At 43.2% G+C, this 27,816-nt stretch overlaps 1 protein-coding gene across 1 annotated transcript; it reads right to left on the bottom strand.

Annotated features, from left to right (window-relative positions):
- Positions 1 to 1,852: 1,852 nt before the first annotated feature.
- Positions 1,853 to 16,122, bottom strand: LOC117004377 (agouti signaling protein). Its single transcript, XM_033075120.1, has 4 exons — positions 16,077 to 16,122; positions 6,925 to 7,127; positions 2,985 to 3,046; positions 1,853 to 2,029 (listed from the first exon to the last, which is right to left on the bottom strand). Exons 2-4 carry the CDS (start codon positions 7,103 to 7,105, stop codon positions 1,853 to 1,855), a joined length of 420 nt encoding a protein of 139 aa, XP_032931011.1. The 5' UTR covers positions 7,106 to 7,127; positions 16,077 to 16,122.
- Positions 16,123 to 27,816: the final 11,694 nt, after the last annotated feature.

The raw sequence follows: 27,816 nt of genomic DNA, 5'->3' as shown, positions 1-27,816 counted from the left end.
CCTCATCCAAGAAATCTGTCTAAAAGACACACTTACGTATATTTACAAGAATTCAAGCTTATGTCAGACATGTCAATTGATGTGCCTTATAAAAGATAAGGAATAAAATGGCATTCTGTCATCATTAGCACTGTTTCTTAGATTAATCTGACAACTATATATATCTAGTATGAACAAAACTTTCTGTCAATAGTTTTGAGTTCTGGGCTTTAGACTGATTATTAGAATTTAAATAAAAAACCTTTCTATGGCTTGAGCCCCTTTGGAGTGTCATCTGTATCATCTTTTCCCATCTGGAAGATTTTTGTACCCCTCAGCTGTGTTTAGAAATAAATCAGTAAACAATTGTCTTCTCAATTAGACATGCACAGGAGATTAGAAAGTTCCTGATTGGGATCAGAAATTCATGGCTGGAAAAAATCTGATTGTGAAAGCTGAAGAGCACTGGCAGGGGCCCTGGTGCAGGCAGGTGGAGAGAACACGGGAGATGTGGGTTAGCCCTGGAGTGCTCCTGCAGTGACTAGGAATAGCAGCTGGATAAAGGGAAAATGCAAAAAATTAGGAAGCAGGAAAAAAAAGAGTGTAAGGGAGCAGGGGAGAGACACTGTAGGTATAGACAGAGGAGGCAAAAAACAAGAACTGGAGTCTGGCAGATAAAAAGTCTTCAATGTCAGGGACATTTTCTGGGTCTGCTCCTTCCTTGCTCTCCTGGGAGTTTAACCAAGAAGGCTTTTCCTCCTGTGCCATCTTGGATACCTCAAATTTAAGGCAAAGACTTTCAAGAACAAGAGAAAGGAATCTTCTGCTGCCTTGAGCTTCAGCCATCTGTTTCTGAGCCTTTAAGTGTTGATACAGCATGTGATGTATTTTTTTCCCCTGATTGCTGCCTCACTTGGACATTGCTGCCTGAATTCACCCTTGGAGATGGTTCTGGGAGTTCCTGCAGCAAGAAAGGGCAAAGAAAGGGATTGATTGCTTGGAATGGTTTGCTATAAGATGTATATGTGGGATATACACTCATCTTTTGCTGATCTTTCTTCCTCAAAGTCCCAGATAGGTCTTCCTGTTTTAGGCTCTGTACATGCAGTGTCCTTGGCACCAGGTGAAGAAGGGCTGAGGAGTTGATTCTTATAGATATGCTTGGGGGAAAAAAATCGGATTTTTATATTCCAAGGCACAGATACATTTAGTTTTCAAGTATATATGTATGTCATACCCCTGGGAGGTACTGCCTGGTGGCAGAATGACTGATTATCTCTGAAGGTGGATGCTCAGCTGAGAATGACTAAAAAATGTCCTTATAGCCTTGGGTCCCTCTTTTCAGGTGGAATAACCTACAGAAATTCTTGTCCTGTTTTTGTTGGATATGTGAAAATGGAGTTAGCCCCAAAGCCTGCATTTTCAGCATGATTCTTTGCCTGTGTTGAAGGCTGGTGACGTCCCTGTGGGCAAAGCCAAGCTCAAGTCCCTCACTGACCTGACCAGTCTTGTTTTAGTGGCCATTTGGGTGCCATGGGGGCAGGTTTTGTGGTGCTGGTTAGACAGTTCTGCAGACTTGCATTAATATGACCTTTCAAACAAAACCACAAACCCACAGGAATCCAGAATTCATCATAAAACACAACTCTTCTCTAAAAATGCCTAATCAGTGCCAATCTCCCTGGTTGTCTGCTCCTTGAAATAGCACCAGCTTGTGGAACAATAACCCCAAGTAAAGATTGTCCATTAGATTTTAAGAGGGGCAAATTCAAACTTCAGAGCTCTCTATTTTGGTTAATATGCACACAGGGCAATTTGAAATATCCACTTGAGAAGCTAATGAAAGACAGGCATGTTGTGCTTCTGGCTTGGCTTAGCATTTGGGGTTTAACAGCAGGCACTGGCAGATCGTCTGGAAGATTCTGCACTTGCACAAAGCACAGTAGTGACAACAGGAATTCAAGTGTGGCTTGCAGGTTTTGAAGGTTGGCACACAGTTAGCAGCAGGTGGCGGCCTTGGCTTTGGAGATATCTTGCGTTTAGCATTTTTCTGGAAGAGAAAAACATGAGAATTCATGGACAGCTGAAATGAGGGTGGTGAGCAGTGGGAGGTTCTGGGGGATGAGCAGGGGGCTGAGGGAGCTGTGCTAGCCATGCAGAGGTGTGCTTGGGCTGGGAAATGGGAAATGGTGGCTTGAGACCAACCTGCTAAGCAAAATGACAAACCTCATTTTGACCATGACTAGATGGAGCTCTGGAAAGGGTCTGTAGGGAAGAGCATGGCAGCAGTGAAGAAAGGGGTGCAAAACTGTACTCAGATGGTGACGTGATCAGTAAAGCCAATTAAGGTGTATGTTTGGATCTCCCAGCTTTTCAGATGAGTGAAAAATCACTGTCAGTCTCTTGTTTGCTGAGCTGTGACACGGAGAGAGCAGAGGAGTGACTTGGCAATGCTTCACCTCGTGAGCCAGGTGTTCCTCCTTGGGAATCCTCACTGCACACATGGCTCAGGGAGTGGAAAAAGACCCCCCCCATCTCCCTCAGGAGTGCAGCTTCTCTGCTGGGGACTTGGAAAGGTGGAAAATTTTGGGTTGCTCAGCATGTGCCTGAAACTTGGGAGGGATCTCTAGAGCCCAGCACCTGCAGGCACCCTGTGCACTTCTGAAACTCAGAGTTATGGAATTGTTTGGATGGGAAGGGATTTTAAAGGTCATCTCATCCCACCCCTTGCCATGGGCAGGGACACCTTCTCCTACCCCAGGTTGCTGCAGGTCCCATCCAATCTGGCCTTGGACACTGCCAGGGATGGGGCAGCCACAGCTTTTACTTTTCTTTTCACCATTATTGTTTCACATTTTTTTTTGCAACACTTAAAGCTTTAAACTGTATGTAAATTATTTAAATCAGGGGATGAGAGTAAAAGCTTTGCAAATTAATGCACCAAGGGAAACTTGGGAAGTAGCAAACCATTCTAATCTGACGAAGTTTTCTGAACAACCACATACCTTGGAAGATTTCTTGTTCTCTGCCTCTTTCCTGCTGACTTTCTGGGATTTTCTAGTTAAATCTTCAATGAAAATAGCACAGCAAAATGTAGAATCAGTTTTACATAATGTTATTTCAATGAGATAATCCTATTTTTGTGTGAGAGGAGGCAGATAACCTGCATTGCCACCTCATTGCTGCATGTTTTGCAGTGATGTTCGTCTCAATTCAGTGTCTGACATCTGTCACTGCTGCCTGTGCAAAGCAGAACAACTGATATTTGTATTTTAGAAGGGAATTTTAGCATATTGTTTGGTAGATGCAAACAATGAATTATTTCAGAGAAATAAAATTAAAGGTCCCTGTGAAAAGGATCAGGGTGCTCACACACAGTGATCACATGAGCAAAAACAGGAAAAATTTTTAGAATTCCATAATTTCTTCTGTTAATAGGTGGTGCTACATGCATAATTTTGGAAGGAATTAACAAGCGTACACTGCTTTCCACAAACAAAAACTCTGCTGATTTGGCATAAACTTTGCCAAATCTGTGATGCCACCTTTCATTCTGCAGTTCTTTGTTCCTTCTCCCCCCACGACCTCATTTTACAGAATGTTACTTGTGAAAATGTTTCATTCATGTGCCTGTAACTTCGCACTCTCTCTCTATTTGTCACTATATCTAATTTTAGATATTTATAACTGGGTAAATTCCATGACTGGACCTTATTTTGGGCTCTAACACAGCATGACTGTTAAAGTATGAGACACTTCCCAGCTCACCAAGCTATTGTGGTATTTTTGATACCTTTATTCTGGGTGTGTGAGCTCTGTAATAACCATTACCTGTATGTACTGGATGATTGAGATAAAAACCATCCATATCCCCACTGGTGAATGGTGGCTCCTCATCTATTCCAGGATCCTCTATCAATATATTTTTGGTATTTACTGATTGCTAGGATTTACAGAGTTGCAGAATGAAGAATAAGTATTTCATTTATTTATCTTGTGTCGTTATAAGTTATGGTCATGCATCTCTAGGAAGCAGTGGGGAGAAATGTGTCACATCTCAGCCCATCTGCCATGTCTAAAGCATGGCTCGCTTATTTTATAGTTCTGATTTTAACTGGGGTAAAAAAAGTTACTGGAATTGTGAGAGTGAAGGCATCAAGGATCACAAGGACCACAAAATGGTACAGCTTGGGAGGCTGCAGAACAGCACAAGCTTTGCTGAACTCTCAGTTAAACAACACTGAGTTAATCAGGATTCAGAGGTTCAGATTTCTTTGGAAATGCATGTGTGGGGCAACTGTTTCTCCTTAAAGATATGTTGTTCTGAGCAAGAGCATGGAGAAAACACAGGGAATGTGATAAGAACCAGAGTGCTTTAAACTAAAGCCCTAAAAACCTGCAGAAAGGAGCTAAACAAAATACAGTAATTTCACGAATACAAGCCGCACCAATTTGACTAAGATTTTGCTCCTAAACCGGAAATGCGGCTAATAATCAGGAGCGGCTAATACAACCTCAGAAGTGCCTGCCAGAGTGCTGAGCCGAGCAGCTGCAAAGTCGGCATTTTGCGATTGTTACAAATCGCTACTCTGTTGCACCGCGGGTGGAGCCTGGCTCCCTGCAGGCAGCACGGGGGGCGGGGAGAGAGGCGGGAGAGCTCTCTTTCCTCCTCTGCCACAGCCCAGGGGAGAGACGGGGGGGGGGGGGGCCCGGCGCCGCCATTGCCGCGGCCCGGGGAGGAGAGGGGGGACCCGGGCCGCCCCTACCGCGGCCCGGGGAGGAGAGGGGGGACCCGGGCCGCCCCTACCGCGGCCCGGGGAGGGAAGCCCGTGCCGCCATTGCCGTGGCCCGGGGAGGGGGGGGGAAGCCCGCGCCGCCATTGCTGCGGCTCGGGGAGCCGACAGGAGCTCCGCGCAAGCCATTGCTGTGGCCCGGGGAGCCGACGGGAACCCCGCGCAGCCATTGCTGCGGCTCGGGGAGCCGACGGGGTGCTTTGTCCCCGCCCGCCGCCGCCGCGGCAGGAGCGGGGAAACTCCGTCCCTGCCCGCCGCCGGCGCCACGGGCGCGGGAAAGCTCCGTCCCCGCCCGCCGCCGCTGCCGTAGGAGCAGGGGAAGCTCCGTCCCTGCCTGCCACCGCGGGGCAGCGCCAACCCGGGGTGACCAAGCCCAGTGGCAGCAGTGGCCGGCCCCGAGCTGCAGCACCGGGCTGGCCCACCTGGCCCCGTCAGCGGCCCCTAGCGGGCCGAGCCTGCACAGCCTTAGCTCAGCCAGTAAACCCCGCCCTGCCACGGTTCTGTTACTAATTGCACGCGGGTCCTCGCTGCGAACGACAAAGCGGCTTATATTCGTGTGCGGCTTATCTATGGACAAAAACCGAAATATTTGCCAAGACCCAGAGATGCGGCTTATACTCAGTGCGGCTTGTATTCGTGAATTTACTGTAAGCTTTATTTTTTAAAATTATTAGCATTATGAATGTTCCTTAGCTGACTATCTCCAACACCTGTGAGTTTCTTGAGAGGAGAAGTTGGTGTAAATTACAGTAATTTCATGATTATAAGCCGCACCATTTTGAGTAAAATTTTGCTTTGGAAATGCGGCTTACACTCAGGAGCGGCTAATATGTGAAAAATTTTCTAAAATTTCCAACCCCGGAAGTGCAGCCGTGGTGCCGAACTGAGCACCTGCCAGTAAAACCAGGAATTGCGCGATTGTTACAAATTGGTTACTCTGTTGTGCGGCGGGTGCAGGCGGGCTCCGTGCCGGCAGCGCGGGGGGGAGGGAGGCGGGGGCTCCCTCCTTCAGGCAGCGCAGCCCGGGGGAGAGGTGGGGAGCTCCGTGCTGACATCCCCATGGCCCAGCGGGGAGGCGGGGGCCTCCTTCCCCACCTGCCCCCGCAGGAACAGGCAGGCTCCGTCCCCGCCTACCGCCGCGGGAGCGGGGGGGCTCCTTCCCCTCCTGCCGCCGCCACTGTGGGTGCCAGTGGGCTCTGTCCCTGCCTGCCACCGCGGGGCAGCACCGGGCTGGGGCGAGCGAGCCCAGAAGCATTGGTGGCCGGCCTTGAGTGGCCCCGCCAAGCAGCAGAGCCGAGCTGGGATGCCCGGCCCCTTTGGCAGCCCTGAGCGGGCTGAGCCCGCACAGCCCGAGCTGAGCCAGTAAACCCCACGATCCCACGATTCTGTTACTACTTGCCAGTTTTGTTGCACGCGGGTCCTCGCTGCGAACGACAGAACGGCTTATAATCAGGTGCGGCTTATTTATGGACAAAGAACGAAATGTTGCCGACATCCGGAGATGCGGCTTATAGTCAGTGCGGCTTGTAATAATGAAATTACTGTACATGGAAAAAGTTAAGGCAGACATGAGGACAGAATTTTGTGAAGAAAAGAATTAAGCATCACTCTAAAGAGGCTCTTCCCAAACAGGACAGGTGGTCATCAGCCAGGAACTGTAGGGATAGAGTTGGTCCTGCCTTGGATAGATAAATAAATGATCCCTGGCTCTCCCTTGCAGTGGTCTTTTCTTCCCCTGTTTAAAGGCCAGGTAAATTAATTTACCTGAGGTTATATTAATACCTATTAATACTGTTGATTTTTCTACCACAAGAGCAGATCCTTAAAACCCTCACATTATGTTCTTTTTTCCTCATGTGCATAAGCTTTTCAAAGGAAGGTTATTTCCCATATTAGCACAAAATCACTTGTCTTCAATATAAAAAGGCTTATAGTGTGATAGGAGTTGAAACGAAACTTGTAAAACTAAAATAAATTGTATTTTTTTTCCTCTAAACTGAGGTTTACCACATTGTCACTCTTGGGTGCTGCAGCCACCACAGTTCTGCACCCTATGAAACCAAGCAAAGTTATTCACATAATCCAGAATTTTCAACAGCAGTGTTTCCTGCAGATCTTGTTAATTTGGCACCGAAGGGCAGGTTTTACTCACCTACTATGGAGATCGGTGGGAGATCTGAGAGGTCCATTTTGCTGCTTCTGGACAGGTTGCATTCTGTCTTCTCCTCAGGGACCAAGTGGGAATCAGCAACTCTGAACAGGCTGTAGCAGAGCAGGAGGCTGAGAAAGAGATTCTTTCTTGCCATGGTAGGTAGGAAAAATTCCATTGTCATGAAAACCAAAGTTGGTTAAAACCTGCAGAAGCAATGCAGGGATATGAATGTCAGCAGTGGCTTTCTGTCATATTGTGCAGCTTTAGCAACAAATTTCTGAGAATTTTATTTCCAGCACCTTGCCTCTGGTACTAGAATTGTAGTTGTAAGGGTGGAAAAATTCTATCCCAAATACAACTCCCCAAGATGGTATTTTTTCCTGATTCTTTTCTCAAAAGGTTTAGTTCCCATGAGATGTGAGGGTGCTCCCAATTGAGCTTTACAATGGTAATTTTATGGCCAAGGGCAGAAACTCAACCACATCATCAAATTCTTCTCAGAAAATCTTGTCAACGAATTTGTGCTCGAAAACATAGAAAATAATGACGACTAAAACTCTTCCCGGCCTCTCACCAAATTGTGTTTCCTGTTATTTTTCTGGTCTTAAAAGAAATTCATGAAGTAACGTCTTGTTTTATTACACCTCCAAATGGCTATTCTAACCCCATATAAATCACAGCCATAACTCATGTGAGTTATAAAAGGCTAGTGCTGTAAAATGTTTATGTGCCTTGGGGTTATGCACTGAATCACTCCCAAGACATGGGATTTGGAATACTGGGATTTGGGGATACTTCTGGAGGCACCTGAGCTGTGCCATTCACCTGAGGTGACAGTCCCTGCAGGGTCCACAGAGTGTGTCACCAGCCTGGACTCATTTTCTTGTCTTTTCTTTTACTTCAGAGTTGATTTTTACTTCCATGTGCCTCAGTTTTCTACACTGTCAGGGTTATGGGAGCCTTGTTCCCCTAGAGGCACTGCCAGTCTCCAGATTTATGGGTGGCTTTGTGTCAGTGAAAAGCTACTGGATGCAGTAAAAAGAGCGAGTGAAACCAAATGTTTTGGGCCATTCATCTGGTTGTAATGACTTAATTCCTGGGAAGTTAAAAGATGAAGTTTCTGCATTGGGAGGGTTTCAATCTGGTCACTGTTGCTACACCAAGTCTGTCCTACACCTGCTTTTACAGCCCCACTGACCCACCCTTCCCTGGGAGATGGTCACTATTATGCTTCTAATTCCAAGTGCTTGGATCAGTTCTAGAATTGTCTGTCCTGCAGACCATGCTCATGTAACACGTAAATGCTGGGAGCATCTTCCACTGGTGGCTGTAGCTGTGCCATGAAGATGCTTACCTCTGCTCTGGAGCCAGACTGGAGCTGGGGGTTCAGCCTGGAGAAGACAAGGCTCCAGGGAGACATGAGAACCCCTTCACCCCTTATCAAAAAGAGAGAGAGCAACTTTTTATCCAGACAGAGAGTGGTAGGACAAGGCTGAATGGTTTTAAACTAAAAGAGAGAGATTTAGATGGGAGAAAATGATTCTTTACACAGCGGGTGCCCAGAGCAGCTGTGGCTGCCCCTGGATCCCTGGAAGTGTCCAAGGCCAGGCTGGACATTGGGGCTTGGAGCAGCCTGGGACTGGATGGGCTTTAAGGTCTCTCCCAACCCAAACCATTCTGACAGTCCATAATTCACTCCTGGATCTGTCTGGGCTCCATTGGGATGTGGAGGGATGCATATGCTGGATCCTTTGTGCTTTATACATCAGCATGAGCTGCAACTGAAAGAGATGTATCTGAGCCTGGAGATTTACAGGGGAGGATTAACCTCTGAGGAGGCAGCGCTGCTGTGTCTGTACTGGAAATGCTGCACAGCTGGAGTCACTCAAAGCAGATGTGAAAGTTCAGACCCCGACTGGGTCAGAGTCATGACTTTGAGTACAAATCTCCTTTAAACGAGTTGATTCAAATTTTGTCATACCAGATGTGAAGAGCCTTTGATTTGATCCTGAATCACCTCCAAGAGGAGAAGGTGCATCTTGTTTAGAAGACTCTAAAAATTCCAGCAACCAAAAGGAACATGTCCTACTTTGAGAATTTTTGTTGTCATGGTAAAACCATGGACTTGATTTTTCAGCAACTCCAGTTTAGTAAAGTAACAAGGTGACACTTCTGTGTTAATTCTTTACCTACTCTGATCTTGCAAGTTCTTGTACAGAAGCTCAGCCCTCAACCGTGACAATTGCCCGTTTATAATGGGAGTATCTGAAAATACGTGCTAGGTCAGGCTCCTACCCTGATCTTTTTCTTATCTTCAGAAGAGTTCCCATTTTATTGGCTTTTTCCCATCTCCTTCCACAGAAGATGTCCAAACCTCACAGAGATTTCTTGATGCTTCCTAAAGACTGCTCTAACACATACCTACATGCATAAACAACCATTAGGTCATAACCATTCAGGTCACGACTTCTTTTCATCTAACTGATTTTACCAACCTGAGTATCTTCATATTCTAGGTCCATGTTTACAATTCATACAAGAACTAAATAATGACTTGTATGCCCAAAAGCTTGTCTACACTTTCCAAATATGCAGTTGGTCAAATATAATGTATTGTCTAAAAATCTTAGCCTGCTAAACATTAAAGTTTCCTGATTTTTCAGATCTAGGCTTAAAGAGAAGAAAGACATTTTTTATGGTGAGGGTGATAAAACACTGGCACAGGCTATCCAAGAAGGTGGTCAGGCCTCATCCCAGAAAATATTTAAGGTCAGGTTGGAGGGTCTTTGAGCAACCTGATTCAGATGAAGATGTCCCTGCTCATGGCAGGGGAGTTGGACTAAATTACCTTTAAAGGTAAGGTCACTTCCAACCCAATCTATTGCACAATTCCATAGCACAGGGCTGGTCTGTGGCTGGTGGATGGAGACATTTGAGCTCTCATTCTTTCCTTGCCTTGAGCTGGAGTGAAGAGAGCAAGATGTGAGCTGGGAGCTGTTTTGCTTGCACATAGTGGTGTTCATACTGCAGGTTTTGGTTTTCAAAGCAGCTTTTTAGCCTCGTTGCAGGATGTGCTCAGTATAAGATACCTGTGGTGTTCAGGTCACTGTGTGCTGTCCACCTGGAATGTTGTCTGGCACAAAGCTGCCCCACCTTTACCTGCCCCTAATGTACCCTTTAAACAAGCTTCTGCCCCAAAATGTTGTTTCTATTGTATTTCCTTGTCTTTATCTCAGCAAAATTGCCAATGGACATGATTTTGTCTGAGGAAACAGTAAAATTTTACAGCTGACATCTGATCACTTCAAACAGCGGCAACTGAACAATGGCTGGGGTGGAAATGCAAACTTGGCTTGATTTGAACCCTGGTGCACCTGGGGGTTTTTGGTCACAAGCACTTAGGTGGTAGGGATTTTTCTTGGGTTGCAATTTGGATGTGACCAAAAGTACCTAGTCTATCACCATCTGTTGCGACCAAGTGGGGCAGTGATCCTTATCTCCGTGGGAGATATTCTGCTAATGGGCCATCCATTGAAACCAGGCAGGGCATTGTTCTTTATCTTTCCACAACCCATCCTTCCTCCAGCGAGTCTTTTTCTGCTAATGGCCCATTGAGTCCCACTGTGGGACTGATAAAATTACTGCATCCCATTGGAAGTTTCTCCTGCCAGGGGGAAGAGCCAAGCATTTCCTACCAAGATAAAAAACCAGATTTTTGGGACACTAGGGAAGCCCTTTTTTCCCCTGGATTTCAGAGGAAAACCGGACTTCTCCACATCACCACTGGACCTTTAGAGGGAAACTGCACCTTCTACAGGAGCACTGCTTCAACTGAGCCACATCTGTCACTGCAGGAGGATGCAGCCACCATGGAATGGGACTGCTGCCAACACCCTGCCTGACGGGTGTCAGGTTGTACTCTGACTTTGTCAGGGCTTGAGGTTTGTTTCTTTGTAGTAGTGTATTTCTGTTTTAATTTTCTTAGTAAAGAACTGTTATTCCTAATTCCCATACCTTTGCCTGAGAGCCCCTTGATTTCAAAATTATAATTTGGAGGGAAGGGGTTTACATTCTGCATTTCAAAGAGAGGCTTCTGCCTTTCTTAGCAGACACCTGTCCTCCAAACTAGGACAATTCACCGCTGGAATCCTTTGGGCAGCACCAATCCTTATAGCCATGGGGTAATGTGATAACTAAGAACAATGGTCAGTTTATATCTGGTGGTGCAAAAAAATTGAATTTGATGTGCAGCTTTTACCGCTGATCAGTTTTAAGCAGCTGGCTTCACAGTCAGAGGAAAGAGCCAGGAGAGCTGCTGAGGTCCATGTGAGATCCCCATTTGCTGGGGGTGGGAAGCAAAGTGAGGAGCAGAAGCTGTGTGCTGGCAGAGGTTCCCACTGGGCAGCAGATGCCCAGGAGATGGGGTGTGATACGTCCAGGATGTGCATCCTGGACGTGTTGGGGCGCTGAGTGTTTCTTCCCTGCTCTGGGCGATGGGGCTGGCTCTGATACAGCCCAGGGACCAGGCTGGGGCAGAGCTGGGAATGTCTCCCAGGGGCTCCCTGCTTCCCTTGGATGCCATGGAGAAGGCAGGAAATCCTGCTTAGCTTAAGGCACACACACCTGCTGAAGGGAAACTTGAAGGGGCTATGATTAAGTGGTTAAATTTAAAAGAGAATGCTAAAAGTCTTAAATTTGTGTTCCATATATAATGTGGTTTCTAAATATCCTATTCTTTTTTTTCTGCCTGTGTCCTTGACATCCTTAATGAGAGAGTCTGACTCAAATTAATCTTGGTTTGTAAACACAATTTCTTCTTGAGGACACCACTTGCATATTGGTGACATATGTTGGCCTGTCACAGCTGAGAGTGCTGAATGGCAGGGAGGGGAGACCTTCCTGACTGCTGACGGGGAGAAAAGGACATTCTGGACATTCCTTCCACATCCTGGCAAGGTTCTGTTATCCTGACTGTGGCACAGACATTTAAGACCACCTGGAGCCATTGGATTTACTTGGAGTAGCTGCAAACTTTATCTGCTGTACTCAGGTGTCCCGGCTAGAAATGAGGAAAAAGAAAATGAATAAAGTTATTTGCATTGCTCTTGTCTGTGTATGGAAAATCCTGGGATCAGGGACTCAGATGTTGTGTCCCATAAGGAAGGAAGATACTGGAGCAGTGAGAGATCTGGACTGTCTCTACAAAGCGCTGCGAGGCACAGCTTTTCCAGAGAAGGAGGGAAATTTATGTGTAACCCATAAGTGGGAAGGATGAAGACAAATTTATGGAAGTGGCACTTTAATAAACTAACTGCCCACAGGAGAACAACAAACATTCTGAGAACAAAGTAATGATGGACAAACATCCAGGCTGAGAAATGCTGTTCTGGGAAGCAGGAATGCAAAAGTATTTGGGGTTGAGGTGGAAATGAGCCATGTAGCACTGCTGTCAAAAGTGCAAATGGAGCTCTCAAATGGGAAAATTGGAGCAACTTCAATAGGAGAGGGGATATTTGTTTGAGATCCATGTGGCTGTGTGTGGAAGACACTCCAAGAATAACACTAACTTATTGGAGAGCGTTTGGATAAACCAAAGAAATTGAAGAGTGTGTCTAAAAAGAGTCTCAAAGCTCTGGAATTCCAAAAGGGAAAATGGAGAGTGTCTCAGTTCCTGAGTGTGCTTGGGAGGACTGGAATGAGAATGGGGTGAAAAATGACTTTTCAAGCAAGATGACAAAGCTCTAAAAAGATGAAGCTGCCAAAAGTAGAAGCCAGACCCAAAACATTTCCAGGATTTGGACCATTCTGGTTCAGTAGCAGCTATACTTCAGAACTTCTGCCTTTGGCTTTTCTACTACAGAAACTTGATTTAATTTTTTTTTTTTCTAAGAAATACAGCTTCTAAGCAAAATTGGTAGGAATTGCATCATTATTTGTGTTATTGGCTAACTAATGACTAGAGCTTGTTTTATTTATGATCTCACCAGTTCTCTGAAGCTGTGCCAGGAATGTGGATATTCACTTCAACGCTGGAATTTTGAGGACTCATACAATTGTGGAGATAAAGATGTTGTTTTTACACTTATGGCATTACAGTTTTCCTACCAACTACACCTACCTCTCTACTTACTTATTTCCAAGTGGTTTTTTGGTTTTGGGGTGTTTGGGTTTTTTGTTTGGTTTTTTTTTTTCCCCAATTTTTATTTTCTTTTTAGGTTTGTTTTTGTTTGTTTTGTTTTGGGATTTTTTTTGGTTTAGGTTTTTTATTTATTTATTTTTATCTTATATTTTGGTATTTCTGAAACCACTTTAGGTCATGGAAAATAAAAGTTACCTCTAGAGTGTCAGGTATTGAGTCAGACCTACTAATGCAGCCCATTTCAAAATCTTAGGAATATACTAAAAGAACAAGTTTTGAAATTCAACATGCAAACAACTAAAAGTTCAGTGTGAATCTTAAATAATAGATAATAGATTATATACATATATATATATATATATATATATATGTGGTAACATACATTACATCTGATGATTCACTATGGGCCACTGGATGGTTCCCCACTGGGAATTGGCCAGTTTCTGAATTTTTCTCTTTAGAAAATACATTTCCACCTAGAAAAACCATGGATGTCTCTGTCAGCTGTGCCTTCCCCCAGTGCTCCCCCAAAAGAATGTCCCTGCTGCCATCAGCTGCTCCCAGCACAGCTCCCCCTCCCAGGGTTGCTTTGCACTGGTGCAGGACATGCCTCAGCCATGGGAACTTTTCAAAAGTTCATGGCAAAATTAATTTAAATTTTTTCTCTGCAGGGAGAGAGGAAGAGGCTGATGTGCACACCCAGAAATTTTAAACTGAGATATTTCTATTGTCAGGACAAAACCTGTACTTTATATTTTGCTAAACAGTTAAAGTTATAATGTTGAATGGATTCAAAATGCTTAATTCAATACTATTTGTAATGTAATGTCTTTCTCACTATCCCATTATCATATTAAGTCATTATTTTTTTAATGGCATGAGCATTTCAAAATGCAGAGAGAAGCAAATGGAAAAGGTGTAGTGAGTGTTCCCTGCAGAGAGAGCTGCCTTCTGTTTCCTAATCACTCAAATTCAATGTGCTTATTGCAAACAAATTAAAAGTTTAACCACCTGAATAAAGAAATTTGAAGAGAAATTGTCTGATTTGAAAGAAAAAAAAAAGATTACGGCTATTCTGCTTAGGTTGGGCTTTTTTTCTCATTAAATTTGCTTTTCTAAAGGAATGTATTACCATATTAAAAATAAGAAAGTTAATATTTCTTAATCCATGAGCATGCACACTTAATTAAAATGGTATTTATTATTTAGTCAAGGGTTTGAATAGGTGGTCAGTCTGTAAAATACTGGGGAGTGATTGATGTGTATCTCTGCTTCTGTCTGTGTGTAGCATACTGAAGGGAATGCTAAAGAAAAATCTATATTTAAGCTGGCAACATCCTTCAGTTTTCAGTGAATTGGATTTTTTTTATGTACAAGAAAAAAGGAAGATAATTATGGAAAATACTCTGTTACTTGTGTATTTTTGCATTTGGACTAGAATGCTTTGAAAGCTTTCTGAGCTTGCTTCAGCGGGGAAACAAAAAGTATTCTGTGAAGTGGGAAATGCATCGGGAAGTGAAACGCTGGTTATTTGTTCTGGTTTGGGCTTTTTCCCTGGAACATCCCATGTTTGCTTTACAAATATCAAAGAGAAAACCAAACCCAACTAAAAACAACAACAAAAAAAGGCTCCAAACCACCACAAAAACCAAATAACAAAAAGTCCCCCTCAAACCCTAATAAGCATCAAAAGACCATTCTGAAAGAGATTGATTTAAATGTCTAAAATGAGAGACTTCAGACTATCCAAATAAAATGTCTGGAATTTAAAAGGGGGACAGTCCAGTGATGCCTCTGCAGGACTTCCTCTGGTTTGGCCAGAGCATTTCTCACACTAAGAAGATGCCCAGAAACTCCAAAATTTCCAGGCCCAGCACCAAAGGCACTTCAGAACACACTAAGCTCTCCTTTGCCTTCGTGGTGTTGCTGAAAGGCAGCAGAAAGAGAGAGCTGTAAAGTTTAGATGGAGAAATAAAGCAGGGAAAAGTAGATAAAAATCTGGACAAGAGAAAGAAATTAGTCCTTTTTGGAAAACAACAAATATATAAAATTACCAGTAAAATTGTTCATTTTTCAAGAATTGTGGGGACTATGTAATTGATAGGATTGAGTAGAGATTGATGTTGAAAGAAAAATTCTGGTGCAGCAAACAGCAGCCAGAAATGGTCTCTGCATTTTGTATCTTGTTAGCTGTGTTTAGCAACCATTGCTTTGAACTTGCACAAAATTAAAGAATATTAAGAATACTAATGGAAGAGTGGACAATGGGATATGTGTAGTGTAGGATTAGTTTTTGTGAAGTGCTACAGAGTAAGATGACAGGGCAAGTCAGAAAAATAATTACAGAACATCAGTTCAATGAAAAATAGTATCATTCCTAAAATAGATAAAATTCAATCCCTTATCTTTCTGGCTTTATGAAAGCTTCAGGAAAATAAAGATTTATTTTCACATTATATCATAATTTAATTTACTGCACTTAGGGGAATAAAATAACGTATAAAATCGATTAAAATCGATTGGAACAGTGTAAAAATAGAGCTTAGGAAATATACGTTGTTAATTTTAAAATCATATAATAAAAGAGTGAAGAGAGATAATATAACATCTAAAATAATTACAGGGAAAAAAAACTTAGAAGTAGACTAAACGAAAAAGCAAAATTTGCAACAAAAAAAAAAAATATTGAAGGGGCCGAAACACCAAACAGAATCGAAACAACCTAAATCGCAGGCAGGGCATGGAAAAGAGGGTTTTGGAGTAGAACAGAAAAGCGGAGCAAATAAATGCAGAAGAGCAAAATGGTAAAATAGCAAACAAAATAACGAAGTTAGGAGAGTTTTAAGACTATCCTGCTTGCTGAGCCGCCAGGGAGATGTGCAGGATTGTGTGAAGCAAGGCAAGGCAAGGGAAGGGAAGGGAAGGCGAGTCCCTGCGGCAGGCGGAGGGGATGGGCTCGGAGCGGGGAGCGCAGCGCAGGGAGCGCCCTGGGCAGGAGCTCCGCGGGTCCTACCGAGGCACCGAGCTGCAAAGGGGTCCTGTTCATCAGGGCTTTGGTCCTGCCGAGGCACAGAGCTGCAAAGGGCTCCTGTTCATCAGGGCTTTGGTGCTGCCGAGGCACAGAGCTGCAAAGGGCTCCTGTTCATCAGGCCATGCTCGCCATTCCCTCGTTCTGCTCGCCCGCAGCCCGGGCAGCTCAGCGTTGCTCCGCTCCCTGTCCCTGCCTCACCCGGCGCTCAGGGTCACTCTGTCCTGCCTCGACTTCTGCTTTTTATCAATTCGCCCCCGCTTTTTTCTCCCCCCCTCCTTCTCTCTTTGCCGTCTCATCCAAAAGAATCCAGTGGAAAGTTGACCCTCAGCCCCTCCTTTTTCCTCCCGTTTGAAACCCACCAGGACAGAGCCGGTCCCGCCGTCTCCAGGCAGAGGCGATTGCAGCTGAGATTTTCCTGTCCCTCAGGTGGGGAAGGATGGATAGCAGGGGAAGGGAAAGGCCTGCTGACATAAAACCCCATCTGTTGTGCTCTACAGAGCGCGTTTCGGGATTGCTGCGGGATTCCCTGAAGATCCCTGTGGATGCTGGGCAGCTCCTCAGCCATTCCCGAGCCAGGAGAACTGCGAGCTTTTCATTAACTCCACTCCAATGAGATAGTTCAGTGGAGTCACTAAAAGCCAAAATGCCATGGAGGAAAGGTTTTTTTTCCTTAAGCTTGATAAAGGCATGTACAAAGGACCAGATGAGTTTACCCAAATGTGGGCACGATTATTCAAAGCATATCAAATTTCCCTGTATGAATTCAAGAGCTCCATTAGACATCTCCATGGTCTTTTGTTGGCCATTTTGCAGCCATATGCATGTCATGTGTGCCATGAGGGCTGGGCTTTTGGGCTTTTTATGCCTGCTTAGGTGAGTTCTGTGTGAGGGAATAGAAACACAAATGGTTGAGCTCTGTAGCCACTCTGACAACACTGCTCCTGTTTGCAGCCCGGGGCACCAAAAGCTTCAGATTGGAGGGAATGACAAAGCACCAATGGGTTTTTCGGGAGGGCAATGACCAAATTTGATTTAATGACCTCAAGAGTGGTTGTATAATAAAAGTTGATTGAGGGGTTGAACACCTGATATGAAATAAAACTTCAATCCCCTTGCATTTCTCTGTCTCGTTTGCAAGTCTGAATTTTTCTAGTGCTGAGAGATAGGAAAAATGCCTCTTTGGGAGGTCTTTTTATTACTTTTTTTGTTTCTCTCAGTCAGCCTCCCAAACTGTGGCAGTCTAGGTGAGAAAAATGATAGAAAGGTAACACAAGCTGACTTTATAAGACTTGAAAAATTTGCAAAGAAACATGAGGCCATGGGAATTGCTGCCTTAGAGCAGGAACCTCGTTCCTTACAACCTCCAGACTGGAAAATTCTGTAAATATCTGAAGTTGTTTATTTTCTTTTTTATTACTTCTGATAAAGCTACTGGCAGTTTATCATGTTGCAGTGTTTTAGAGTGCAGAACATCTGCTAAAGGAGATACACAGTGCTTAGCCTGTGTTTTTTCCCAGAAGCATCCAGAATGTTAGCTTGTATCTTGGGACACTTAGAGATTAACCACCAATGCAGTTCCTGCATGAAGGAAAGATGTGTCCAGCCTCCAGAAATAAGGGGGATAAAATGGGACTTGTGAGAGGGCTTGAGAAGCAGTATTTGAGGGACCAGGTGGAGAGGAAGTTGATGAGGAAAAAATACCTGAGTGGTGCTTGGGGCAACTTCGCAGAGGAGCTGTGTGAAGACACCTGGAACAGCAGGGGGGACACAGACCTGCATGAACATCTGCTTTCTGCTTCAGTTTTGTTGGATGCCAGATTGAAATGGGACACACTGGTAGAAATGGCTAAATTTCAGAAGGTTGGGATGTTAGTTTCTGAAACTAACATTTTTCACATGAAAAACTTTAACAGCAACCAAATCCTTCATCTGAAAGCATTTCAACTACAGAATTACATACTGACATCTGCAGGGGAATTTACAGTATTAGCAGCCTTCCTTTTGAAAGTTTGAAGTTCACGTTGAAAATTTTAATCTTTTTATACCCCCTTAAAATAAAAGCTTAGTCTAAACTTCCTATTACAAACCCTTTACTTTCAGACACTGCTGTTATCTAAATTAGGGCCAAATCCTTAGCTTACCTTCCAGCCTTGAGCCCCTGAATTTACATCTCATTATATTGCAGACATTTATGGGATGCTATTCATTTTCTCATTTAAAAGCGAAAGAAACTCCATTGTCATGGTGGACTGTGCTTGGGGTTGTCAGATGTGATGTAGAACACCTGGTTTGCATTCACTGTACCAGTCTTCTAAAAATTTGGTGTGTGAGCACATTTGGGCCTCTTTTCTTGGCTTTATCTCAGTCAGTGTTTCATTTTCTCCCTGTTTGGCTCTTTTTATTTTCCATTCTTTTGCATTACAACAAAATCAATGTATTTTGCCTTTTCTTATTCCCCTTATTCCATAGTTAGCACATCTTGGCTTTTCTTCCTCCTCTTCCGTACATGAATTTTTCCCTCTAAGACATTTGTTTTTCCCATTTCTCCAGCCAAGTTTCCTTTCCTCTCTGATGTGTTTTTGCACTCTCCTTTATCCACCTCATTTTTCCTAGTATCCATGCTTTTTGATCCTCTCTCAATTTCCCCCATTTTGTCAACCTCTCCTCATAATCTCTTATATGTGGCTTCCTCACCCGGCCCTCCATCGCTCTTTGTTCTCTGACTCCTTTGTGCCACCTCCTCCCGGCACCTTCCTCTGAGCATCTCCCTGCAGATGCAATTGGTGGCATTGGGAATGGACGGAGAGAAAAAGAGCCCCCACAAGGATCTGGGTACATTTGGGGTCTGTTTGATTCACACCAGGGTGAGTGTGCATCCATCATCTGCAAAGCCCTTTGAGTAGTCTGTGGATGGTTTATAGATCATGTGTTTTAATGGCCTTGTACCATCTTATAAAAGGATTTGATGTCTTTCATGGATATATGAAATCTGACTTCTCTCAGCAACACCTCTTTGATTTTTTTGGAGTCATGTTCCTGTGACAGAAAGCAGCTGAGCTGTCCTTGGTTTGCTGCATTTGTACAGTGCAAGAGTCTAATTGATTAACAATTTTTTAAACTTTAATCTCAGTTGCAAATGTTTTTATTGGGAAAATACTGCTAATCTGAAAGCTTTCCCATCTTGGCTTAAAAAGTGTTTTTCTTCCTAATATATAAATAAGAAAGTTAAATTAAAATGCTGTTGTTTACAAGTCTGCCACACATTTCAGTAGGCAGAATGTTGTGTGCTTTCTGTGACATGGCAATATCAGTAGGTGATCTAAAATAGTTACTGGAAGCACCATCTGAAGGGAAAGTCACAAATTTCACATGATTATGCTGCTCACTCCCAAGAGGAAAAAGAATGTAGGTCTTTGGACAGCAGAACAGTGCAAGGATGGGAAACCCTAGCAGAGCAAATTCAAATTTCAGCATTTTCACACTTTGAGATTGGTTTGGTTTTTAAATCCAGGCTGAAATCTTCTTCTGAAAAAACAAGCTCTCAAACATCTGTACTTAGTAATAACTTTCTTTCATCCTCTAATACTAAATGACAGGACTAACAATATGCAATTACAATTATCAAGCTGCAATTCATCTTGTCCTGGTCATCCAATGAGTCTGCTGTGGTGAAAATAAACCCAGCATGAAGTGAGATGTGAAACTCACTGCAGTTGAGGTAAGCAACGCCAAAGAACAAAAGTTCTAGTTGACTAGAACTGGATGAAATTCATATCGAGATTGATGTAAACTCTGGGTAATTGGCTTGAAATATTACCCAAAGAAGGTTCAGCACCCCCAAAGACCTATGTTTCTTTAGAAAATTGATCATTTGTGCTTTAAAGCTGCTTCCCATTTTCTCAATCAGCCCCATCTGAGGAGAGCTATTCATCTGATAATTTGCTTGTCAAAACTTGCTAGTCAATGCAGGACAGAAGAAACAAGACTTATGGATAATTTTAGAGATGATTTTGTGCTTGTGGCTTTCCCAGCCACTGTAATGGAGATGAAATGCATCTCTGAAACAGTTCAGTCTAAGCCAGGGATCACATGGCAGAAGAAAATAAGCAGGCCAGGAATTATTATCTTATTTGTGCAAGGTTTCTAGAGAAAGATAAAACCTATATATGCACACATAGACCACTGTGCTCTGGACCTAGGTGCAATGCAAGTCCCCTACTTAAAATACTCATGTACAGAGTCATGGAACAGAGTCACTGAAGCTGGGAGGGACCCCCAGGATGAGCCAGCCCAGCCCCTGTCCCTGCACAGACACCCCCAGAACCCCACCCTGAGCATCCCTGGCAGCGCTGTCCTGGAGCTCCTGGAGCTCTGGCAGCCTCGGGGCCGTGCCCGTTCCCTGGGGAGCCTGGGCAGTGCCAGCACCCTCTGGGGAACAACCTTTCCTCATCTCCAGCCTGACCCTCCCTGGCACAGCTCCAGCCATTCCCTGGCTCCTGTCTCTGTTACAGAGATCAGAGCTGCCCCTCTGCCTCCCCTCATGAGGATATTGAAAACCCCAATGAGGTCTCCCCCAGGCTCTTCCTCTCCAGCTGAGCAGACCAAGTCCCCTCAACCACTTCTCATACGGCTCCTCCAGACTCTTCCTCATCCTTTGGGGAGCCTCCTTAGAATGGTCTCTAAGGGCTTAATGTCTATTTTTATATTTTGGTGTGCAAACTGCCCCAGGACTGGAGGTGAGGCCTCTACAGAGCAGAGCAGGACAATCCCCTCCTCAACCTGGCTGGAGATGCCCTCCAGCACAGGGATGTCCCTCCTGGCTGTCAGGGCACTGCTGACTCACATCCAACTTGCCATCGACCAGGAGCTCTTCCTGCAGCTTCTTTCCAGCATCCCATTCCCCAGTCTGTCCACACACCCAGGGTCACCCTGTGCCAGGTGCAGAATTTAGCACTTCCCCGTGCTGAGCTTCGCGTGCTCGGTGAAGGCCCAGCTCTCCCTGCAGGGCCTCCCTTTTCTTCAAGAAGAGTCTACTGCTCCTTCCAGTTTTGCATAATCTGTGAACTTGCTCAGTTTCCCTTCCAGTCCTGCATCCAGGTCATTTATGAAGGTGTTGAAGAGCACAGGGATGTGGAATAGAGCCTCCTGAAACCTCACTAGTGGCCTGTGCCAGTCTGATGTCACCCCAGTCACTGTCACCCTTTGTGTCCAGCCCATGAGCCAGCTCACCCACCCCATGATGTGTTTGTCTAATGGTGGGATGGATGTTTTGCCCAGAAGAATCCTGTGAGAGACAGTATGGAAAGCTTTGCTGAAGCCCAAAAGAATTACATCTACTGGTTTTCCTAGGTGGACCAGGTGTTGTTCCATACTTCCATAGTAGTAAATCAGGTTGGACAAGCAGGACTTTACCCTCATGAAGCCATGCTGCATGTGACCAATGGCTGCATTGTCCTCCAACTGTGTTTCAAGACTGCCCAGAATAACCTTTCCGCCTGATTTTACTGGGCATTGAAGAGACACTGACAGGCCCATAGTTTTCACCTTTTGCCCTTCTTGAAAATCAGGGCAACATCTGCCTACTACCAGTTGTCTGGGTCCTCTCTGGATTCCCAAAATCATTAAAAAATCATTGAGAGAGGCTTTATGATGTCATTCACAGCTCTTTGAAGATATTTGGACAAATCCCATTGATTTTTAGGGATCGAGCTAGGGCAGCAGATCCCACACAATTTCAGGGTCAATTGGGATTTGATCAATCTCACAATCATGGTCCTCCGGCAGAGGACCCCAAGACCCCCCCGGTCCATCATCCATTCTTTGCCTCCATCTTCAACAAGAATGACTGACCAAAGGGGTCCCAGTGCCCTGAGAGTCAACTGAAGTCAGTGCCAGGTCAAATCAGACACTCATTAGAGACTGGGGAAGGCAAATTTGAAATAGCTGCATTGCAAACAGCAAAAGCATTTCAGTAGAAGGAACATCAGAATAGAAATTTGCAGATTTTACACCTAATATTTTTAAAAGAGAGCAAATTATCACTGTCAAGCAAATCCTTATCCATGTGTGAAAATGGATTACAACAATCAAAAATAGAGGAATGAAGTGTTTGAAGCATCATGACAGGGTGAGATTTGAACAATACAATGAGACACTGGATGAGGGCTACCAGCAAAAGGGCTGCCAGCACTCAGTGAGGTCTCCCATTTGCTTACATCTGAGCTCCTGATCCCTCCTGAAAGCAGCCAACTTGGTTAAACAGGCTATATCTGATTAGTTCTTGCTTTTGCATGGGAGTAGATGTAAAATATCTTCTGTAAAATATCCTAGAAATATCAGGTTATGCACATCTGTCTGCAAAGGTCAGTGGAAAGCCGTTTAAGACCTTTGTTATTTCAGTGGCACATCTGCAGAGTTGCACTGCTATAATTTTTTTTTTCCTGTGATAAGAAATGGAGAAAACAGGCGCGTTTGGGAATCATTTAGAGAAATTTCAGTGTTGGCAGTGGGAAAGTGACACACGAAGTGAAAGTGAAACCAATCCGATTTATGCTTTTGAGTAAAATATTGTGAATTGTTGCATTGCATTTGGGTGTAATAATGCTACAACTCAGGAGAATGTCTTACCTTCAGGCTCAAGAGGTCTTGTGTTCAGTGGTTGGTCTGAAGGTCTGTGAAATTAAAGGATGCTGTTTCACTAGAAGCAGTCAAAAGGACTGAAATCCACACAGCTACAGGTTGATACTGGCTTTACTGCTGGGTTTATGCAACATAAAAACTCCCAACCTCGCACTCCCTGTTGATGTTCTCTGGTTTCTCTTTCCTCATCTTCTTACATTCCTTTTCATTGTTTGGAAATTCATAATATGAATTGTCTTTCACTTTCATGATGATCTAAAGTATTTCAACCAGATTTGACTTAATTTCTTTACCCCGTCACCCTAATTTTTAGAACCTGCTGGTCAATATGAGACAAGACTTTGTTTTGCAATTTAAATACTTCAAATCCCTGAGAAGAGAAATAGAGTGTATTGATGATGGGAATATTGAAAATGTCAGAGCTTTTGGACTGGAACAATTATAGGCAAAGTATTTATTGAAAAGCTTTATCCATAATCCCTTTCATTATGTAATTTAATAATGGCAACTGCCCATGAACAGTTAATCCTAACCTTCTCTTTCACTTTCAGACTTTATCAGGAAGAGTTTTAGCAGAAGGCTGGATGCTTCCAATTTGTGTTATAAACTTGTCTGACTTGATCCTGCTTCAATTGAAAAAAAAAGAAAAAGAAAAGCAAAAACTTTTGAGGATGCGTTCTTATGTAAAGTCTCTTCAGTTGCCTGGAGAATAAAGGCAGCAAGAGCAGAGCATTAGGAACAATGAAGGGAAGAGAGGGGCAGTGGTAACATGAACTGAAAGGTGGCACATAAAAAATTAATAAATAATAAATAAATTAAATAAAGTAAATAAATATGTACTTTTTATTGTCAGAATAATTTTAGGATTTTAAACTGTAAATACTTTTAGGGAAGGAATTTTCATTACTCTGTGAAGTACGTGCTGTATTTCTGACCACTGCAAAACCTGGTAAAAAATGTCAAATATCTTCACTATGTATGTATATAATATAGATAGAAAATGAGGTTTGCTAAATGCTTCAGTATTTTACATTAAATTCTTACATTATTTGCACTTTAAGTTACAGGCTCTGATGGTTGTCATGGCCAACTCAATAAAAGAAAATAAATATTTTAAATAGCTAATTTACATCCAGCATTCATAGCTTTGTTAATTCATGTTATGTTCATAACATTTTTCATACCTTAGTGAGTGACTGTGCTGTGAGGGATGTACCTGAACAATAAAACAGGCTCTACTGTTGGGATCTTGGAATGTCCTAAATCAAATTCAGTTGTTCTGCTACAGCCATATTCTAACTAATCACTAATATTAGAAAAGGATTTTAAGGACCCCATAATATTCAGCAATGATTGCCACTTTTTCAGCATCAGACATTTCTCAGTAGTACTGCTGTATGTTTTGAGATAAAGCAATGGAGTTTGAAATGGAGGGGGAAAAAATCCACTACAAAACCTGTATCACAAGTCATTTTAAAAATGATTTTGGTTTTCATTTCCCATTTAAAAATCAAGATATTGAAAACAAAGATCAGTGGTCTAATTACCCTACAAAAAAAATTATCTGGGCTTCCTATCCTCCCTCACCAAACGGAGAAAAGGGTCTCAGAAACTTACTAGAATTAATCTAAAAAACAAAACTTGTTCAGTGCTCGTCTAAGAGCCGCAAACTGCATGGACGTGAAGCCCAGCAGCACATTTAGGGACCGAGGCACCAAATTCTTCAAACATTCAGTGCTTCCACCTTCTTATTTTCTGTACCAGAAAAGCAGCGGACATCTGTCCTTTGTTAATGCTATCCACTCCTTTGCTAATGCTATTTACAAGATTCAGAATTCTGTGTAGGTCATTAAAAGCACCTTGTATAAATCTGAACATATATGATGATGCAGCATGTAAATAAATCTATTAAAAGCTCTTGGTATAATAACAAAAAGCATTTTGGAAGTGGTTTAAAACAACCCAACTCAACACGCAATGAAATCTCTCCTTAAACACAAAACTAAACTCTCCACATTGAAGAAGGTACTTATTATCCCCCCATAATATAAAGAATTTGAGGCTGGTGTGTGACAAAACTCTGTAAGAAGTAAAAGTATGTTTCATACCAAAATATGTTTATAAACTTTAGCTGTCCAATTTCTAAAGGCAAGCTTATAATTTAAAAAGCAGAAAGAAAACCCTGTCTTGCCCATAAAGGAGATTTGCAGAAATTAATACTTTAATTTAAGAAAATTTGTCTCCTTTTTAATATATTCAGTTTATATTTCACAAAAAATCATAAGTAGTTATAATCTTCAACTTTCAACCAACCTTAAAAACTTTAAAAGTAAAAAAAGATCTATTTATGCCTACATACAAGCAGAATATTGAAACTATCGATTTTGTTTTGTTTTAGCTCACTAAACAATCCATCTAGAGTTCTCACTAAAGCTGTATCTTCTGAAAATATTTTGTTGCAATTTAAAATACTAATGAAAAAATAAAATAATTAATAACTTAATAATAAAAGTAAAACATCCACTTGCACCACAAAGAACTTACTCACCCCAGGAATGGAGCTGAAGAAACTCCACTTCCAGCCAGACCGGAATGTCATAAAAGTGCTCTATATTGACAGGCAGTTCTGGCTTTCCTCATGGCAAGAAATTCCACTGCAAGTCAGGTGAAACTAATCCTACCGAATCCTTTGATTCATCTAGAGCCTCTTGGGTAACTCAGCTTTTAAGGCCTCTGTCTAGATTTATTTTTCCTGAAAAGGAGCCACTGGAACAAAGGAGGGAAGGGCAGAGCTCTGGGAGCGAGAGGGCTCCTGCTTTAGAGATGAACCTCCAAGTGTATTTACCACGTATCTTTCTTATGGGCCTTCCTCTGGCTGCACTTTGGACATCCTGGTCTGGCTTCCTGCTTTTAGAAATCAGGGGTGAAGAGAAGGAGAGATGTGAGTGGTCTTGCTTATATTGAATACCCAAAACACGTTGGCAGGGGCTGTACTTTGAGAGGGTTATGATTTCCTTCCTCCCTCCAATCCGATCTCAGCTGGGAATACTGCTATCAGTCCATCCCCTCCTTCAGTTACACAATAGAGGTTTGCACATCAGGTATGTAGGGCATAGGAGACCCACCCACTGGCAACTCTGGAGGAAGAAGAAAGCTCTGATTTGGCTCTGCTTTGTGGGTTGTGTTGCTTGTTTGTGCCTTTGCTGTTGGCAGCTATCACATGTTGAAGGCAAAGCCCCATCATAAAAGGAAGTGTATTAGTTTGGCACCTTCCTTCAATGAATGACAAAGTGACCAAGTACCCTGGCTTGAAAGGGACCTTTATTCCTTCCAACTGACTATTTCAAGGAGATGTCACCAAGGGAAAGAAAATCCTCATGGAACATCTGGACAGGAATGTGACCTTCCCACTGCAGGATTTAAAACACCAGCATTAATCTATCCTAGATCTAAGAGGATATCAAGGCCAGATGCTGCTATGGATAGTCAGACTTAAGAGATGATGCTGTTTTCCTTCCATTGCTCTTTTGAAGCACTCAGATCTTTAACCAGCCTTGATGAATCAAGCCTTTCAAAACCTGATGCAAACAGATGAATGAATATTGTTTTCATTTTAAGGATTAAAAAAAATGGGGCAAATCTTATTCTGAATCCTAGAAAACCCGCAGAATCAAGAAATGGCATGGTAATTACATGCTTGCTAAATGTGTTCCAACAAACCTATTATTCTGTGTCTGGAGACTCAACCTTTGAAGTTTTTCGTCAATTCACTCCCTTATCTACGTTGTCACACACTCAAAGTCTGAGTTATTACAAGTTTCATAATTTTCAGAGAAAGCCCATTGGCACAGATGCCCCCCCATACACAATGGATCATTTACTAGATGTTGTCCTAGAGAAAGATTAAATAGTACAACTGCTTATTGCTCAATGTCTGCCTAACAGAAAATTCCTCCTGGTTTTTGCTTCATTAGTGAAAACACATTCACTTAGGCTTCCCAAAACATTTGCTGAAAAAATAAGACTTTGTGCATTTGTTACATTGCTTCAGCACTGCAAGTAGTCTTGGAAGTTCCCAAGTTTCTTTGGGATACTCTAAAATCTATAAAAATGGTTCTCTAAAATGCACCGTTTTCTGTCTTTGGACAGTAAATATGGGATCCTTCCATGGGATCAAGTTGGTCCAAGCCCCATCCCTTGAACACTTCCAAGGATGGGGCAGACACAGCTTCTCTGGGCACCAGAAAAAGAACTCCATTATATAAGTTATAGCCCTAAGAAGTCATATACATTTTAGCATTTTTTCACCTTTTTTTGCTGTTTAGCAGACACTTTGAATACAGTAAAATGCTGAACATAGTTGCTATAACTGAAAGCATAGCAAAATGTGTATTCTCTGAGTAGGATGAGACAACTCAAATTACCTGAGTCTCTGGCACAGGTAAGCCTCAGTGCAGTATAAAAATGCCACAGCGTTCTCTAGGCACATGACAGATGAAGCATTGCTGCTGAGGACATCAAGTTTATGCTCTAAAACAACACCTGGGGCAAAAGGAAACTTCTGGTGAAAATACCAGGTCCAGTGGAACTTCTGCTAAGTAACGCATTTTTTTCCAGGTCTGTGGGGCTGCACACAACCTGTTCTTGCACTGCAGGGTGAGTTCAGGTGGACGATAAGGAAGAGATGGTGAAGAAATTGGGTGGTTTCCATGGGTTTCCCAGAGCTGGCAGTCCCCTCAGCGCAGTAGCTGTGCTCCCATCGGCTCCCCTGCAGCCAGGGAGATGCTGAGCCTGTGCCATCCATCAGCACCAAAATGTAAATGTTGTGTTCTGCTCAGGAATGTATTTGTGGTGGAGCACTGGCAGGAACAGAATGTCCCAGGCACCAGCAGTCCAACTGGAACTCGTGGCTCCAGATGCCCAAAACCAGGCAGAGCCTGCCCACACCAACTCTGCTCAAATCTCCTACTCCCTCCATGTTGCTCCTAGATTTCCATCCAGGATTTCTGGACAGGAATAAAAATACCCTGTCCTAAACAAAAATAGAACGGTAGCTTTATTCTGAACACTCAGCACAATTGAG

Source organism: Catharus ustulatus, chromosome 17, assembly GCF_009819885.2.
Source record: "Catharus ustulatus isolate bCatUst1 chromosome 17, bCatUst1.pri.v2, whole genome shotgun sequence".
Classification (NCBI taxonomy): Eukaryota; Metazoa; Chordata; class Aves; order Passeriformes; family Turdidae; genus Catharus; species Catharus ustulatus.
This window is presented reverse-complemented; position numbering and strand designations above follow the sequence as displayed.

Excerpts from the sequence above, each read along its gene's own strand:
- LOC117004377 (XM_033075120.1), bottom strand. The coding sequence starts at position 7,105 with ATGACAATGGAATTTTTCCTACCTACCATGGCAAGAAAGAATCTCTTT. Across the intron at positions 3,047-6,924 it reads CCCACCGATCTCCATAGTAG|ATTTAACTAGAAAATCCCAG; the intron begins GTGAGTAAAACC and ends TTTTCATTGAAG. Across the intron at positions 2,030-2,984 it reads AGAACAAGAAATCTTCCAAG|AAAAATGCTAAACGCAAGAT; the intron begins GTATGTGGTTGT and ends TTTCTCTTCCAG.